Source organism: Suncus etruscus, chromosome 4 (genome assembly GCF_024139225.1).
Source record: "Suncus etruscus isolate mSunEtr1 chromosome 4, mSunEtr1.pri.cur, whole genome shotgun sequence".
NCBI lineage: Eukaryota > Metazoa > Chordata > Mammalia > Eulipotyphla > Soricidae > Suncus > Suncus etruscus.
Window position 1 is genome coordinate 137,959,361 of NC_064851.1, and position 18,303 is coordinate 137,977,663.

An 18,303-nucleotide genomic window follows, 5' to 3' on the forward strand; every position below is an offset into this window, starting at 1 on the left:
CTATCTTAGGTAAAGCATTTGTCTTCAGTGCCAACTGAGCTAACCTAGGTTTGGCTCCATATATCACAAGCCAACCAGGAATAACCTGAGTGCATAGCTAGGAATAAGCCCTGAGTATTGCTGGGTATGGGGCTAAATAAATAAATATTTTTGGTTTTGTCTTTGGGCCACACCAGGCAGTACTCAGGGTTTACTCCTGGCTCTGCTCTCAAAAATTATTCCTGACAGGGTTGGGGGACCATAGGGGATGCTGGGGATCAAACCCAGTTGACTGCACGTAAGCCAAGTGCTCTACCCATTGTACTATCCTGCTCGTCCCCATTTCCCCCCTCCCTTTTTTTCTGGAAGGGCTACACCTAGTGAAAGTGATTCACAACTCAGGGTTTACTCCAGGCTCTCTATTCAGGAATCACTCTTGACAAGTTTGGGGGACTGGGTGGGATGCTGAGGATTGAACCCAAGGTCACCTACATGTAAAACAAGCATCAGCCCTAAGGATGATGTTTTTTTGTTTGTTTGTTTTCATTTTGGGGCCACACCCCGCGGCGCTCAGGGGTTCCTCCTGGCTGTCTACTCAGAAATAGCTCCTGGCAGGCACGGGGGACCATATGGGACACCGGGATTCGAACCAACCACCTTAGGTCCTGCATCGGCTGCTTGCAAGGCAAACACCGCTGTGCTATCTCTCCGGGCCCAGGATGATGTTTCTTATAAAATCTCGCATAGTCAAGATTCATCCCAGGGGCCGGAGAGATAGCATGGAGGTAAGGCATTTGTCTTTCATGCAGAAGGTCATCGGTTCGAATCCCGGCGTCCCATATGGTCCCCCGTGCCTGCCAGGAGCAATTTCTGAGCATGGAGCCAGGAGTAACCCCTGAGCACTGCCGGGTGTGACCCAAAAGCCATCAAAAAAAAAGAGATTCATCCCTGCATGTATAAAACACAATAGGAGGGTTGGAGTGATAGCACCGTGATAGGGCATTTGCCTTACACGTGGCTGACCCAAGACTGACCTTGGTTCAATCCCCCCCGCTCCCCAGCATCCCATATGGTCCCCCTAGCCAGGAGCGATTTCTGAACGTAGAGCCAGAAGTAACCCCTGAGCATCACTGGGTGTGACCCAACCTCTCCCCCCAAAAAAACCCACAAAGAAGACATAACTATTTTGGAGGTTCTTCACTAGTTGAGTTTTCTTAATTAGATGAGAAAATATGCATATCAAGAAGGCTAATCAAATTATAGCCCTACAAGATGTCCTCCCATCAGTCAGCCAAAACAGTAAAAGCCACAGAGATGGCTTAGTGGCTGAGAGCATGAGAGGGAGCCCGGAGTTTAATCTCCAGCATCCTAGTTCTTTTTTTTTGTTTGTTTGTTTTGGGTCACACCCAGCAGTACTCAGGGGCTACTCCTGGCTCTACACTCAGAAATCGCCCCCAGCAGGCTGGGGGGGAAACCATATGGGATGCCGGGATTCAAACCACTGTCCTTCTGCAGGCAAGGCAAACTCCCTACCGCTGTGCTATCTCTCCGGCCCCAGCATCCTAGTTCTTGAGCACAGCTGTGAGCAAGCAAGTGTCTGACACACTCAGAAAGACACTCCACATATATCTAAACACACATACATGCCTGCCGTTATATGCATTAGTTGACTTTGCCCACAATGAGAAACCAACTTAGGCTGATGACATTCAGGTCCTATGTCGCTCACAGCCATGTCTGAGAGCAAGACCTGACATAACAGACCTCTTGGAAGGCCTCTGAGGCCAACACCAATGGCAAATTCCTTTTGGCCACCATGAACCACCTCTGCCTTTGGAAGACTCACCAGGGATCTGGCTCTCTTGTGGGTGGGAGGGCACCCCCCCTGTGGCAATCAGGATGTGCGGGGCAGTGTACTTGATCCCGTTGACCTCAATTGTTGGCCTGGAATCGTTCGTAAACGCTGCATGGCCATGGATGATATCTATATGGGACTGTAAAAAGATGCACAAAATATTAGTCTAATTTGAAGGAGAAAATGGAAAAAAGAAATCAGGAGCAGGATCAGGAGAGAGCTCAAAGGGGTGGAGCATGCAGCACAAGGCCTCAGTTCAATGCCCAGCACTGCATGGACCTCTGAGCACCACTGGGCCTGAAGAGTTGCCCCAGGAGTTCAGGCTCCAAGGAAAGCTAACAAGGAGAAGAGGTGGAGCAGGACAGGAGGAATGGTGAAGACTGCAGGAGAGGAGAATAAAACAGGAAGAAGAGAGGAAGAAGAGAAGCCAGGTACTGTAGCTTCTCAGATTCCTCCATTTCTCTACTGAGGAGTTTGAGTTCTGTCTTGTGAATGCCAAGATAGTTCTTTTCTCTGTTATTCTATGAAGCTGTCAAAAGTGAGCGGGGCACAGAGTGATATTTCAGTGGAAAAGTGTTTGCCTTGCACATAGCTGACATGAGACCTATTGCCAGGAGTGATCCTTTAGTACAGAGCTAGGAGGAAGTCTTGAGTATTACCAGTGTGGTCAAAAAAAAAAAAAAAAAAAACCCAAAAAAAAACAAAAAAAAAAAACAAACAAAAACAGAAAAATACAAGCAAAAGAGTACAGGAAAATACTCCTATCTATACTCTTGAATCAAAAATATGTAGGAAACTGAAGCCTGACAGTCTCTCAAGTTGCCTGAACAAGGATGCAGCCTGCCTTTATTAAGGTCAACCTAAGGCAATGTGACAAACCAAAAGAACACTGACACCAGTAACCTTGGGAGAAAACATGTTTACTTGACAGACATATTTTACATACATCCTGTGGGTTGGGAAGATGTAATTTTTGTTATCTATGTGGGGGGGTAGTGTGGGGGAAGAGTTTATGTTATTAATCTGTGTAACCAGAGGCCTTGAAAAGTTGCTCAAATTAAGTGCTTACTCTGCAATCCCTTTGTTTGCTTTCCCACCATGTATGATATATAATGATCTGCCCTTTTGCATAAAACTGAAGCTAGCTAGTCCTTACTGGCTTCCATTTCCCCTGTCTCTGTGTCTTGTGTGTTCTGTGTCTATATGTTTTGACCCCACGCTCCCCCCGAGAAATAACCCACATTAGATGGTGTCCCCACAGGTCGGGACAAAAATCTGTGCAAAAAAGAAAAATCCTAAAATAAAGTACTGTAAGTGGAAGTTTTTATTGTACTATAATAGGAAGTTTGATTTCCTCAGTGCTAAACAAACAAACAAAAAATGAGTAGAGGGGGACCGGAGAGATAGCATGGAGGTAAGGCGTTTGCTTTGCATGCAGAAGGTCAGTGGTTCAAATTCTGGGTTCCCACATGGTCCCCTGAGCCTGCCAAGAGAGATTTCTGAGCAAAGAGCCAGGAGTTACCCCTGAGCACTGCCTGGTGTGATCCAAAAACCAAAAAAAAAAAAAAAAAAAATAGTAGAGGGCTGGAGAAATATAGTGCAGTGGGTGATTGCTTTGCACAGGGCTAACCCAGCTTCGAACCTGGGTTATAGTCCTATATAGTCCTAAGCACTGACTTAGGAGTGATTCCTGAGTGCAGAGTCAGGAGTAATCCATTAGGTGAGTTCCACCACACACTCCCAAATATGAAAGAAATGCAGGTGAAAGATAATTTGGCTTTAAGAGGAACAAAAGTTCCCCCCTCCTTTATTTATTTATTTATTTATTTATTTATTTATTTATTTATTTATTTATTTTTTGGGTCACACCCAGTGATACTCAGGAGTTATTCCTGGCTCTGAGCTCAGAAATCACCCCTGGCTGTCTCGAGGGACCATATAGGATGCCAGGATTCGAACCACCATCCATCCTTGGATCAGTTGCACGCAGTGTTATCTCTCCAGCCCCAAATCCCCTTAAAGATATTTCAATCCAGCTAAAAGTTAGAGAGAGACTGGGATCTAACTCCCTCAAATCCTAGGTGCCAGCATCAGGATTTGAGGATTAAGTCAACCACAATACATGTACAAGTATGCAAATGTGGGCAATTCACAGGGATAATGAAACCTTGTAAGCCTGAAGACAGAAAAAAAGTTTTAACAACTCAGAACAGGTTTTATCTCCTTTTCTGATCACCCCTCCAGGCCTGTTTCCAGGGAGGCTCAGTTTAATCATTCAAGCTGAATTCTCGGCATAAAGCCCCCAAAACTACCTTCCTTCAGGAGGAAAGTTGGTCAGGAGTGCAAAAATGACCAAAAACACAGACTATCCAAGTGGCAGCAATGTATATGAAGTGGAGTGGGGGGGAGTGGGAGATTTTTTTTTTCTTTTGTGATGTCTGGAATTAAACTCAGGACCTCACATGTGCAAGGTAGATGCTCTACCTCAGAAGCTCCTGATTAAACTGGTACATGGAGCTGGTCTCCTGTTTGTGGCTCAAAACCAATCCCAAAAAATGCTACTAGGTGAGATCTGCTCTTTAGGCTTCAGTCTATGCTGTCTACTGTGCTGAGAGACTGGTTACTAAATCAGAGCTGTTGCTCACACAGGTCCCCTTCCAAAGCACCAGTCAGGGGCCCAAAGGTGAATTCAATGGACAGAGTATCTGCTTTGGTACTGGAGAGGCCCAGTTTCATTCCCATGGTGGGAGCTTCCCCAGAGCCTATGCCGATTTCCTCAGTGCTAAACAAACAAACAAAAAATGAGTAGAGGCATGGAGCAGTCCCTGGGCACACTTCCAAGGCTGCTGTCCTCCACCTCACTCCAGACCCCAAATCACTAATCACAAAAGAAAATAGTTCTGGAGATCTCTCAAGGCCATGTCATACATAGTCTGGCCTGACTTAGTGTCACTCCAGCAGATACCAACACCTCAGCCTGCAAGTTCCAAACTCAGCACACTCACCTTGGTTAGGTTATTCTGATAGATGGTGTTCAGGCGGCTCACGTAGGCATCTCGCTTTTCCTTTATCACACTATAATGAAACTTGAGTCAGTATTGATAGCAGATTCAGGCCAGGAGGAAAGCTTAAAGGGCTGAGCTCACATTTACCAAGCGGAAACCTCAGGTTTTTATTTATTGTTTTTTTGTTTTTTTTTGTTTGTTTGTTTTTCGGTCACACCCAGCAGTGCTAGGGAGTTACTCCTGGCTCTGCTCTCAGAAGTCACTCCTTGGGCCCGGAGAGATAGCACAGCGGCGTTTGCCTTGCAAGCAGCCGATCCAGGACCAAAGGTGGTTGGTTCGAATCCTGGATGTCCCATATGGTCCCCCGTGCCTGCCAGGAGCTATTTCTGAGCAGACAGCCAGGAGTGACCCCTGAGCACCGCTCATGTGACCCAAAAACCAAAAAAAAAAAAAAGTCACTCCTGGCAGGTTCAGGAACCATATGGGATGCCGGGATTCAAACCACTGTCTGTCCTGTGTTGGCCCTGATTTGATCCCTGATACCCCCATGTGGAATAGCAACACTGAGTGTAGGTCCCCCAACCCCATATATATTATACCCATTCATTCAAACAGACAGGAATAGGAAACAAGGAGGATAGGAGTACCAGAAGTTGAAGAACAGAGGAAAAGTGATTGTATAATGGGAATAACTCCTGCTACAGAAAAGAATAGTGGTGATGATAACACAATACATTTGATATCACAGAATCATACACACAAAATGGCAAAAATGAAATACTCTTATATGTGTGTGTGCATACATGTTCAAGCATATGCAAGTACATATATGTACTTTATCAGGGCTGGGGAACACAGCTCAGTGCTTTCCATATCTGAGGTTTTTATTTTATTTTTATATTTTATTTTATTTTATCATGGTTTTTATTTCCAGTAAACAAATAACTACTATATTAAGATATGATAAATGACAAGTTGGAGAAACAGTGGGTAGGAATTGCCTCACCTGTGCCTAATCCCCATAACTGTATATAGTTCCCAGAGCCCCACCAGAAATGATCCCTGAGCTCAGAACCAGGAATTAGCCCTGGGCAGTCAGGTGTGGTCCATAAACCAAACCAAAACATAAAACCGCTCTAGATGTGCAGAGGATGTGATGCAATGGTATGGTATGTGCTTTGGGAGTGAGTCCCTCAATGCCTGATGCTTTGTTGAAAAAAAGTTATAGCTTCCATTTCCATTGCCTTTTACCATTTTTCCATTTCTATTGCCTTTTACCACAGCAATACTCCTCTCAAAAGTTTATGGCTCATTTCCCAACTTCAAACTAGAGTGCAAAGTGACAGTAATTAAAACATCATGGTTGGGGCTGGAACCACAGTACAGTAGGTAGGGCATTTGCCTTGAACACAACTGACCAGGTTCAATCCTCGGCATCCCAAGTTGTCCCCTTAGCACTGCCAGAAGTAATTCCTGAGTAACCTTGAGCATCACCAAAATAGCCAAAATAAACACACAAAAGACAAAATCGAAGTACTGGAATAAAGATAGACCCCTAGATCTCCAGGTGGGTTTCTGGGAGGAGCTGATGGGGCACCCTGGGTTTTCCCCACTCCCAGGCCGGGTCTGGGGACCGGCCTAGGTTGGGCTTAAATCCCTGTCCTTCGGGCTTGGGAGGGTCTCTCTCCCTTCCTGGAGCTGGATTTTTAGCAGCACGGGCGGGCAGCTGGCAGACCTCCGTATGTGCCAGCGGCCTTTTGGCCTGGCCTAGGGTGGGGGGCCCGGACCTGGGTCACCCGAACCCCCTCTCCCCCTTTCCTCCGGATCTCCAGGTGGGTTTCTGGGAGGAGCTGATGGGGCACCCTGGGTTTTCCCCACTCCCAGGCCGGGTCTGGGGACCGGCCTAGGTTGGGCTTAAATCCCTGTCCTTCGGGCTTGGGAGGGTCTCTCTCCCTTCCTGGAGCTGGATTTTTAGCAGCACGGGCGGGCAGCTGGCAGACCTCCGTATGTGCCAGCGGCCTTTTGGCCTGGCCTAGGGTGGGGGGCCCGGACCTGGGTCACCCGAACCCCCTCTCCCCCTTTCCTCCGGATCTCCAGGTGGGTTTCTGGGAGGAGCTGATGGGGCACCCTGGGTTTTCCCCACTCCCAGGCCGGGTCTAGAGGGTGGATCAGGGGGTGTAGTTTGATCTGGGGTGAGGCAAATAATTTCTCAGCTATACTCAGTCTATCACTGCCATTTTCATACCAGTCCACATTTTGAAACCGCGCGGGGGCTAGCGCCCCCGCGCGATCATATGCTCCTCCCAACCATCAGTACCCCAGATTTACCCTTCTTAACTTCAGTAACACACAGCTTCAATCTCTGACTAAAGACATACAGTAGATCTTACAAATCCCAGAACTATTTAGAAGGACACAAATCGAACACATATTGAACACATATATTTTTTGAATATTTTATGGTTATTTTCTTTAACTGCTGTAACTCTCTATATATTCTTCTACCATGATGTTTCTATCCACTTTTCATCCTGTCTTTTCTTTGTAAGCTGTTCAGTAAGGATTGTGGTGGAACTATCCCTCAGTTTGATGCCTATGATTGAACTATGTCATGGAAATTGCTGGTCTTGTTCCTATTGCGTCCAGATGCACCAATAACGCTTCGTGGCATTGATCCTTGTTTGCATAGACACATTAAAATGGGAAAACACTATACATACAGATTAGTTATTATCTAATAAATCTCATTACAATGTACCTTACACCCTGAATATTGATATAATGACCTGGCATAGGCCTCAGTTGAATGGGCATTCTCCATTCACGCTGGAACCAGGCAAGCTATCTACGAAACATCCAAGGTCTTTTATAGCAACAGTTGGAAGCAGTCCTCTACCAGGAAAGACACTACCAAGGGTGTGACATCGACCTCCTAATAAGACACTTCCGTTTACACTGAGAAGACGTGACAACAACAATGACCTGCGAGAAGACATGACAACAACGATGACCTGCTCTACAGGACATGGTTCTCTCTATTGCCCCTTAAGTGTGAGGTGAAACGAGAGGATGCTCTGCACCATCCTGACTGCAATATGGGATATGCAGACTCCAGGATCTTTAATACAGAAGAATGATACCAACAACAGAGACTATGTGAGGAATGGAGGTGTATTGCCACTACAGACTATGACTTGAATTGGACAAACTAGTTTGCCTGGAGCCTAGAGCCAGTCCTGTGCCAGGAAACTTCAGGGGTAGGGTCTCCATGTATTTAGACCATAATTTGTCTTTCCATGTCCCTTATGTTTTGGTGGGCCTATGCAAACAAATGCCACTTTAATATCGTTTTTTACTATGTTCTCTTGACTCCAATCCTTAAGAAAAACAACCCATTAAAACTTTTGAGGTTAACTTAAACTAGTAAGCATGTGCATGGAACTAGATAAATGTACTTTGCCCTCAATGTTTAAAGAGTTACATAAGTCTAATATCTTTAGATTATATGGTGTGCTGCTAAGAAACAATATGTACTACAACTGGGGATTTGAGGGACAAAGTAATTGTATTGTACATGGGTTCAGTTTTGTTTTTCTTAATGTTCTTTGACTGAAAGTTCAAGGCTGGGATATCATCGATGGAACTACTGAGAATCCTGTTTATGGGTGATTGGGCTTCCACTGTAACTTTACCCTGTCCTCTTTCTTTGCATCTTTGTTGTCATAATTAAAATAATAAAAAAAATAATTAATAAAAAAAAAAAAAAAAAAAAAGATAGACCCCTAGGGTTAAGAAAATAGAATTGAATATCCTGAGATAGACTCTCCAGTATTTAGTCAGTTAATCTTCAATAAAGGAGCAAAAAATATGAAATGGAGCAAAGAAAACCTCTTCAGCTATAGTGTTGGGAAAGCTGGGCAGCTATATGGCTATATGTAAACAAACAAACTCAGAACTCTTTTAACACCTTGCACAAAAGTCAAATCAATGGAGCAGTGGCACAGAACATAAGGCGTCTGCCTTGTGCACACTAGCCTAGGATGGACCACGGTTCAATCCCCCAGTGTCCCATATGGTCCCCCAACCCAGGAGCAATTTCTGAGTGCATAGCCAGGAAAAAACCTGAGCGTCACCAGTTGTGGCCCAAAAACCAAAAAAAAAAAAAAAAAAAAAAAAAAAAGTCAAATCAAAATGGATTAAAGAGGGGCCGGAGAGATAGCATGGAGGTAGGGCGTTTGCCTTTCATGCAGAAGGTCATCGGTTCAAATCCCGGCGTCCCATATGGTCCCCTGTGCCTGCCAGGAGCAATTTCTGAGCATGGAGCCAGAAGTAACCCCTGAGCACTGCCGGGTGTGACCCAAAAGCCACAAAAAAAAAAAAAAAAAATGGATTAAAGACCATGATTTCAGACCTGAATCCACTAGGTACAAATAGGAAAATGTAGGCAGAACGGGGCCCGGAGAGATAGCACAGCGGCGTTTGCCTTGCAACCAGCCGATCCAGGACCTAAGGTGATTGGTTTGAATTCTGGTGTCCCATATGGTCCCCCGTGCCTGGCAGGAGCTATTTCTGAGCAGATAGCCAGGAGTAACCCCTGAGTACAGCCGGGTGTGCCCCCCCCTTCAAAAAAACCCAAAAAAACAAACAAACAAACAAAAAAAATGTAGCAGAACACTCCATGACACTGAAGCTACAGGAATCTCAATAATGAAGAAGCATCACTGACCAAGCAGATACAAGTAAAGATAAACAAATGGAACTACACATTAAGAATCTTCTACACTTCAGGGACCAGAGCAATAGCACAGTTGTAGGGTGTTTTCCTTGCGCACAGCCAACACAGGATGGACCGCAGTTCGATTCCTGGCATCCCATATGATCCCCCAAGCCTGCCAGGAGCAATTTCTGAGCGTAGAGCCAGGAGTACCCCCTGAACGATGCCAGGTGTGACCCAAAAACAAAACAAACAAACAAACAAAAAGGATCTTCTACTCTTCAAAGAAAATGATGACAAGGATTCAAAGACTGCACTAAAATGGTTGAAATTATTTACCCAACATTTATCTCTACGGGGTTAGTATCCAAGGTATATAAGGCACTGGTAGAACATTACATGAAAAAAATCCAACCCCACAAAGAATTGGGAGAAGTGATGAAGAGAAATTCCTCAAAGAAAAATGTAAATAGCCATAAGGCACATAGAAAAATGCTCTGGATCACAAATCATTAGGAAAATGCAAACCCAAATAACAATGAGATATCATCTCATACCAGAGACTGGCATACATCACAAGGAACAAGAAAAACCAGTGATAGCTTGGATACAGGAAGAAAGAAACTCTTTCATGGCTGGTGGGAATGTCAACTGGTCCAGACATTATAGAAAACAATATGGACATTCGTAAAATAATCTAGGAATTGAGCTTCCATTTTTATTTTCTTTTCTTTTCCTTTCTTTTTTTTTTTTTTTTTGGTTTTTTGGGCCACACCCGGTGACACTCAGGGGTTACTCCTGGCTATGCGCTCAGAAGTCGCTCCTGGCTTGGGGGACCATATGGGACGCCGGGGGATGGAACCGCGATCCGATCCGTCCAAGGGTAGCGCAGGCAAGGCAGGCACCTTATCTCTAGCGCCACCGCCCGGCTCCAAGCTTCCATTTTTCTCAGCAACTCTATTTCCTGGAATATTTCCCAACAGTGCCCCAAAACACTTGCACATCTATGCTCCTTGCAGTACTATTATCCACAATAGCCCAACTTGGAAGCAATCCAAGTGCCAAAGAATAGATGAGTAGATAAAGAAACCACGGTACATTGTACATATGGTACAATAGGATATTACTTAATAATTAGAAAAGATAAAGGAAGTCATGCAACTTGCTGCTATATGGAAGATCCAAGAGAGTATCATGCTGAATAAAACTAGTCAGAGGAGGAAGAATGAAACAGAATATAAAAAAACATAATGATGGAATAACAAATGCCCAAAATGGAAACAAAGATGAGAAGTGGTTTTCAGTAGGAAACATGCCACCAAAGGGTACTTTGGTAAAGGACAGGGAGGAGGAAAGACTATGGTGGAGGAAATTGTTCAACCAGGAGGACAGATAATGTTGCAAACCTCAGTGCAAATACTTTTTATAAGTCTGCATTTATAGGCAGAATGGTGGGTGTGATAGAGTCAGGGGAGAGGGAACTGGTGGAGGAAAATGGACACTGGTAAAGGTATTGGAATTGAAACATTATATGCTGAAACCCAATAGTTTTATTTATAGTGACCAAATAAAAATTTTGTTTAAAGTTTTGGGACTAGATATAGTAAAGTGGGTAGTGTTTGCCTGCCTGGGTTGTTTTTATGCTTGGGACTCTTTATGACCTCTTAAAGAGAACCAGGAGGGATTCCTAAATGCAGATCCAGGAGTAATTCCTGAGCACCACCTGTGTGGCCCTGGCTCATAAAAATGAAAAAGTTTTTCTTAATAACCCTTCTCCCCAGTCTTTTTTTTTTTTTTTTTTTTTTTTTTTTTTTTTGTAGTTTTTGGGTCACACCCGGCAGTGCTCAGGGGTTACTCCTGGCTTCATGCTCAGAAATTGCCCCTGGCAGGCACGGGGGACCATATGGGATGCTGGGATTCGAACTGATGACCTCGTGCATGAAAGGCAAATGCCTTACCTCCATGCTATCTCTCCAGCCCCACTCTCCCCAGTCTTAACACTTACCGCCAATTGAATTTACTCTCACAGTTCTGAAAGCCATAATCAACATGATCATGTATAAATTCCGAGTGGACAGCTGTATTCCACATTACCTATAAAAACAAACAAAAACCCAAAAGCAGTGTCTGAGTTGTAAGAGAAAACAAAAATCATGCAACATAACTGCATAGTAACAGATAAGCATAAGCATACTTTCAATTACATAAAACTTTTTTGTTTTGTTTTTGAGCCACACTTGGCAGCGCTCAGGGATTACTCCAGGCTCTGTGCTCAGAAATCGCTCTTAGCAGGCTCAGGAGATCATATGGAATGCTGAAGAAGAAACCTGGGTCAGTTGCATGCAAAGCAAATGCCCTACCTGCTGTGCTGTCATTCTGGCCCCTCATATAAAACATTTTGAAAGTAAAAGTTCAGGCACAGATTAGAAAGATTTTATGGTGAGGTTATGAAAGATGGGGGAAAGTGCTTCTATTATTAACCTTTCTAGTTTATAAAAACCATAAAAGCCAGGAGCCAGAGAGATAGCATGGAGGTAAGGCATTTGCCTTGCATGCAGAAGGACGGTGGTTTGAATCCCGGCATCCCACATGGTCCCCCAAGCCTGCCAGGAGCGATTTCTGAGCATAGAGTCAGGAGTAACCCCTGACCGCTGCCAAGTGTGACCCCCCCCAAAAAAAAAGAGTCAGAGGGCACTGTCAATAAAGTGAAGACTTAGGACTTCATGAAGATTAACCCTGATTATGTTGTTTACCAGCTTTTTAAGAATATACATAAGACCTCTGGACAAGAGTTCTGATGTACTTATGTGAAATGTGTCATCAAATCTTTAAAAGCATTTGGTGGCAACTGAACATCACAGTATCCTGGTTCACACTGGCACTCAGAACTCAAGAACATTTACTACTTTTCTTTTTCAGACAAGGCTGAAACTTCATTTAAAAAAATGGGGCTGAGAGATAGCACAGCGGTAAGGTGTTTGCCTTACATGTGGCTACATCCAGTGGGCTGGGGATCTAACCTGAGGCTCTGTGCATGCCAGGCCATGTGCTCCAGACCTTTGAATTGTCTCAGCATCTGCGATTCCCTTTCTGACGAGCTTCTTTGATTCCTTTCTCCCTTTAAGCCTGGTCATTTTATATAGTATATTTTTTGACCCACAGTGTTCAGGGGCCATTTCCCTGTGGTTCTGAGCCAACCAGCAGAGTATAAGTTCTCGGGTTTCAGAAATGAAGATGTTCAGGCCTTGAGGTGCAGGGTCCATCCTGGGAATGTCGGGAGACTTCAGGGGCTAAACAAAGTTTTACTCAGGGACCATGTGGAGCCAGTCCCAATAGTCCCAAAACATATCCCTGACAACTGAACTCTCTCACCAGCTTCTCTGCTAGATATATTAATCCCCCACCCAAACTATGTCTAGTGAAGACTCACCAGTACCACAGTAATTTATCATTTAGCTTGCAGTGCACAGACCAGTATATGTTCAAAGGTGCAAAAAAATAAAGGCCAAAAATCACTGACCAGGGTCAGAGAGATGGCTCAATGAGCTGAGTGCATGCTTTGCAAGCCAGAGGCCTGGTTTCAATCCTCAGTACCACATGAGTCCTCAAAGCACCAGGGGTGATCCCAGAGCCCCCACACAGGAGTAGCCTCAAGTACTGTGGATGTGGCAAAAGAAAAAAAATCTACTAGCCTTGAGTATTTCCTCACTTCCAGATGGGAAGAACTCAAAGCAGTTCAGAAGGAGGCAACCCCTCTAGAGAAAGGGTGTTTTAGGTGATAATACCATATAAGAAAAGCAAAAGTAAATAAATATGGTACCTTTGATCTTTGTTTTGTTTTGGGGGGTCATACCCCCATGCTCAGGGGTTACTCCTAGCTGTCTGCTCAGAAATAGCTCCTGGCAGGTACAGGGGACCATATGGACCATATGGGACACCGGGATTCAAACCAACCAGCTTTGATCCTGGATCGGCTGCTTGCAAGGCAAACGCCGCTGTGCTATCTCTCCGGGCCCGGTACCTTTGATCTTATAGTGTCACAATATATACTATAGAAGTATAATGATGCCTCTTGTAAGTGAGTAGAATCAGGGTCCAGAGAACTAATACAGTGGAAAGCTGCCTAGCTAGCATCATGGTGTCCCTGGTACCAAATATGGTTCCATGAGCAAGGTAAGGAATGAGACACTTCTGGTACAGTCAGAAACAGTACTGAATACCCCTAGATATGGCCCAAAACCCCCCTCCTATAAAATTAAAAGAGAAAAAAGGAACTGACAAAATATAGACTTAGTTGCAAAGGCAGTCATTTCAAGATTAGAATACATTTTGAAAATACATTGTATTTTAAAAATGCAAAGTGTTGGGCCCGGAGAGATAGCACAGCGGTGTTTGCCTTGCAAGCAGCCGATCCAGGACCAAAGGTGGTTGGTTCGAATCCCGGTGTCCCATATGGTCCCCCGTGCCTGCCAGGAGCTATTTATGAGCAGACAGCCAGGAGTAACCCCTGAGCACCGCCGGGTGTGGCCCAAAAACCAAAAAAAAAAAAAAAAAAAATGCAAAGTGTTGGGGCTGGAGAGATAGCATGAAGGTAGGGCTTTTGCCTTGCATGCAGAAGGGCGGTGGTTCAAATCCCAGCATCTATATGATCCCCTGAGCCTGCCAGGAGCGATTTCTGAGTGTAGAGCCAGGAGTAACCCCTGAGCACTGCCAGGTGTGACCCAAAACTAAACAAAAACAAAAACAAACAAAAATGCAAAGTGTTGGGGCCAGAGAGATAGCATGAAGGTAGGGTATTTGCCTTGCATGCAGAAGGACGGTGGTTCGAATCCCAGCATCCCATATGGTCCTCTGAGCCTGCCAGGAGCGATTTCTAAGCCTAGAGTCAGGAGTAACCCCTGAGCACTGCCGGGTGTGACCCAAAAACTAAAAAAGTAAAAAAAGCAAAGTGTTGCAAACAAAGCAAAGCAAAAACTTCATAAAACATCTTTTGGGGCGCACAACCATTTTTGTCTGATTTGAAAAAGCCCAATTCAGAGGGAGTGAGAATAAGGTGTGTAGGATGCTTGCCTGGCACGTGGCCCACCTGGGTTTGATCCTCGGTCTCCCCTAATGGTCCCCTGAGCCCTGCTAGAAGCATCCCTAAGCAGAACCAGGACAGTCCTAAGCAGAGTAGTCCTAAGTACTACTGGGTGTGTTCCCCCCAAATAAACCCCAAAACAAAAAAAAAAAAGAGAGAGAGAAAATATAAGAAAAGCTCCATTTGGAGATGCACAGTGGTGGGGAGACAGTTTAGTGGTAAAGCAGCTGCTCACCACATCTGAGACTTTGTCAGCACTGGGAGGACACGCTCAAAGGTAGGCACGAAGGCTTAACCCTGTCACCACAAGGTCCCTGCACCAGCACGTATGGCCCAGTTACCTCTCTGCTTCTCCTTTTCTCTTCAGATTAGAGGCGATGCCATAGGCAGTTCACCAGTGCCATGTGGGAGGGCAGCAGGTGGCACCCAGCAGCCACTTGAGCTAGGATCAAATCAGATTTGATCACTAAAGCTGGTGGCCTTGGATACCAACATTGTTGGAAAGAACTCCAACTATTTTTATTAAGGAAAAAACAAAATAAACCTCCCCCAAAAACAACAAAACAAACTGACTTTTTTTTTTTTTTTTTTTTGGCCACATCTGGTGATGCTCAGGGGTTACTTTTGGCTTAGAAATAGCTCCTGAAGGGGCTGGGCGGTGGCGCTAGAGGTAAGGTGCCTGCCTTGCCTGCGCTAGCCTAGGATGGACCTCGGTTCGATCCCCTGGCGTCCCATATGGTCCCCCAAGCCAGGAGCGACTTCTAAGCGCATAGCCAGGAGTAACCCCTGAGCGTCAAATGGGTGTGGCCCAAAAACAAAAAAACAAAACAAAACAAACAAACAAACAAAAAAAAGAAATAGCTCCTGACAGGCCGGGAGAGATAGCACAGCGGTGTTTGCCTTGCAAGCAGCCGATCCAGGACCAAAGGTGGTTGGTTCGAATCCTGGTGTCCCATATGGTCCCCGTGCCTGCCAGGAGCTATTTCTGAGCAGACAGCCAGGAGTAACCCCTGAGCACCACTGGGTGTGGCCCAAAAACCAAAAAAAAAAAAAAGAAAGAAATAGCTCCTGACTTGGGGGACCATATGGGACGCCAGGGGATCAAACCACAGTCCATCTTAGGTTAACTCAAGCAAGACAAATGCCCTACCAACTATGCTACCACAACGGCCCCAAAAATCTGACCTTATTTCTAAGCCAGAACTCCTACTGAAAAAAAAAAAAGTTACCCCAGCAGAAGACTATCAATGCCTCAACTATAGACAGTTTGTTTTTGTTTTTAGAACCACACCCAGCAGTGCTACCTACTTCTGGCTATGTACTCAGGAATCAACTTTTGGCACGGCCATGAGACCAGATGGGATGCTGGGGATAGAAACTGGGTTGACCACATGCAAGGTAAGTGTCTGACAGGCAAAAAAAAAAAAAAAATTAGGGGACAGAGAGATAGCATAGAGGTAAGGCATTTGTCTTGCATACAGAAGGACAGTGGTTGAATCCCGGCATCCTATATGGTCCCCAGAACCTGCCAGGAGCGATTTCTGAGCGTAGAACCAGGAGTAACCCCTGAGCACTGCTAGGTGTGACCCAAAAAAAACAAAAAACAAACAAACAAACAAAAAAAGTGTCTGGCAGGTTGTACTATATCTCCATTAGAAAAATCTAACAAACTGGGCTGGAGAAATGGCTTTCTGGGCTGTAACACATCATTTGACTAGTTTCTCCCTGGCACTTCATGGTTCCCTGACTATGGCCAAGAATAGTCCCTAAGCACAGTGAAGCCTTTCCCCAAAAAAGATTAAAAAAAAAAAATTAGTGACATTATAATAAAATATCCTTGGGGATGAAAAGATTGGTAGCTGTTTAGGCACTAGTCTAATATGTGGTCAACCTGGGTTCAATCCCTAGCACAACAAAGTAGGTTCACCAATATCCATCAGGAGTGACCCCTGATTAGAGAGCTTTGGGTACTGCTGGGTGTTACCCAAAAACTAACAAACAAAAAGCTAGAGAGATAGAAAAGGTTAAGGGAACTAAAGAGATAGTACAGTATGTAGGGTACTTGCCTTACACATGGCTGGCCTAGATTCCATTTCCAGAGCACATATGGTCCCCTGGGTCCCACCAGGAGTAACCCTGAGAACTGCCAGGTGTGGCCTCAAATATAGGGTTAAGGGACTTGCTTTGCATGTAATAGATTTTGGTTTGCTCCCCAGCACCACTTGGTTCCCTGAGAAATGGAAGAAGAAACCCTAAGCACCGCCAGATGTGGCTGAAATCAAACTCCCAAAATACAACAAAGTATTCTACTGTTTAATCTACTTTTAGCTGAGTTCTCAGTTATTTCTTGCAGAAAGAAAATTAGTTTCTACTTTTGGAAACATTGCTGTGATCATGAATTAACCAATGTGTGAAAGTATGTGAGGAAGGAAGAAGAAATAAGATTGTTACCTTTTTCGGCACACATCCAACATTCACCTAGGGGAAAAATGGAAAAGAAGATATTTTAAAAATATTAAACTTAACAAAATATTAAACTCAAACCATCAAGCAAACCCACAATGAAAGAAATCCCAGCATCTCACTGTGTTGAGAGCCTTGAGCTGTAAGTCAGAGTATATAGTGGCTTCCTGTCTTCCTTCACTGAGGCAGGAAGGTTGTTATTCTGTTATTCTTATATATGAAAGGGCAGATGGTTTCACTCATCAGCATTTTCTCAAGCTAAGCAGTCAGAGGAACAGAGAGATGGCAGAGGCTAAGTCAAATGCCCTACATGCCCTACTAAACCCTGGCTTAGTCTCTGAACGACATGGTCTGCTGAGCAACACCAGAAGCAACCCCTAAGCTTGAGGATATAGCTCCCAAGCACTCACTGCAAGCTATGAACCAAAAGTTACCCCTCCACAACTCTCCCTGTGTGCTCAAAAGGGAGTCAGAAAGACAGAGTGAGGGGCCGGGAAGGTGACGCTAGAGGTAAGGTGTCTGCCTTGCAAGCGCTAGCATAGGAAGGACAGTGGTTCGATCCCCCGGTGTCCCATATGGTCCCCCCAAGCCAGGGGCGATTTCTGAGCGCATAGCCAGGAGTAACCCCTGAGCGTCAAGCGGGTGTGGCCCAAAAACAAAAACAAAAAAAAAAGAAAAAAAAGAAAAAAAAAAAAAGAAAGAGTGAGCACAATTCCACATGCCAGGGTCATACAATACAGGGTTGGATCTGGTCAGGAGGGAGAAGTATGAGCTCACACAGGGACAAAACAGGAGAGGAAAAAAAAGCATCATAAAAAGGAGGCTCTGCCAGCTAAGTATGTGCAATGGAACTACAGAGCAGCAGCCCTAAGGATGACTGGGGAATAGACTCGGGTGTGTCCTGGATGAAACACCTAGGATGTGGGCTGGAGAGATAGCATGGAGGTAAGGCGTTTGCTTTGCATACAGAAGGACAGTAGTTCGAGTCCTGGCCTCCCATATGATCCCGTGAGCCTGCCAGGAGCGATTTCTGAGCGTAGAGCCAGGAGTAACCTGAGTGCTGCCGGGTTGCCCAAAACCAAACAAATAAACAAACAAAAAACACCTAGGATGTCCCATTTGAGGAAATTTCAGGTGGAAGTCTCCAGGCTGGGGGAGAAAACATGCCTGAGCAGTCAAGGTTCAACCACACTGAACATCCACGGAG

At 44.9% G+C, this 18,303-nt stretch overlaps 1 protein-coding gene across 1 annotated transcript in view; it reads right to left on the bottom strand.

Moving 5' to 3' along the window:
* The window catches only part of GSR (glutathione-disulfide reductase), a 66,805-nt gene that overhangs the window by 30,458 nt on the left and 18,044 nt on the right, over positions 1-18,303 (bottom strand). The window contains exons 2-5 of the mRNA XM_049772359.1: positions 17,085-17,111; positions 11,559-11,647; positions 4,840-4,909; positions 1,826-1,973 (exon numbers count right to left, since the gene is read on the bottom strand). Coding sequence (XP_049628316.1) covers positions 1,826-1,973; positions 4,840-4,909; positions 11,559-11,647; positions 17,085-17,111 — 334 coding nt within the window. The remainder of the gene's footprint in view (positions 1-1,825; positions 1,974-4,839; positions 4,910-11,558; positions 11,648-17,084; positions 17,112-18,303) is intronic.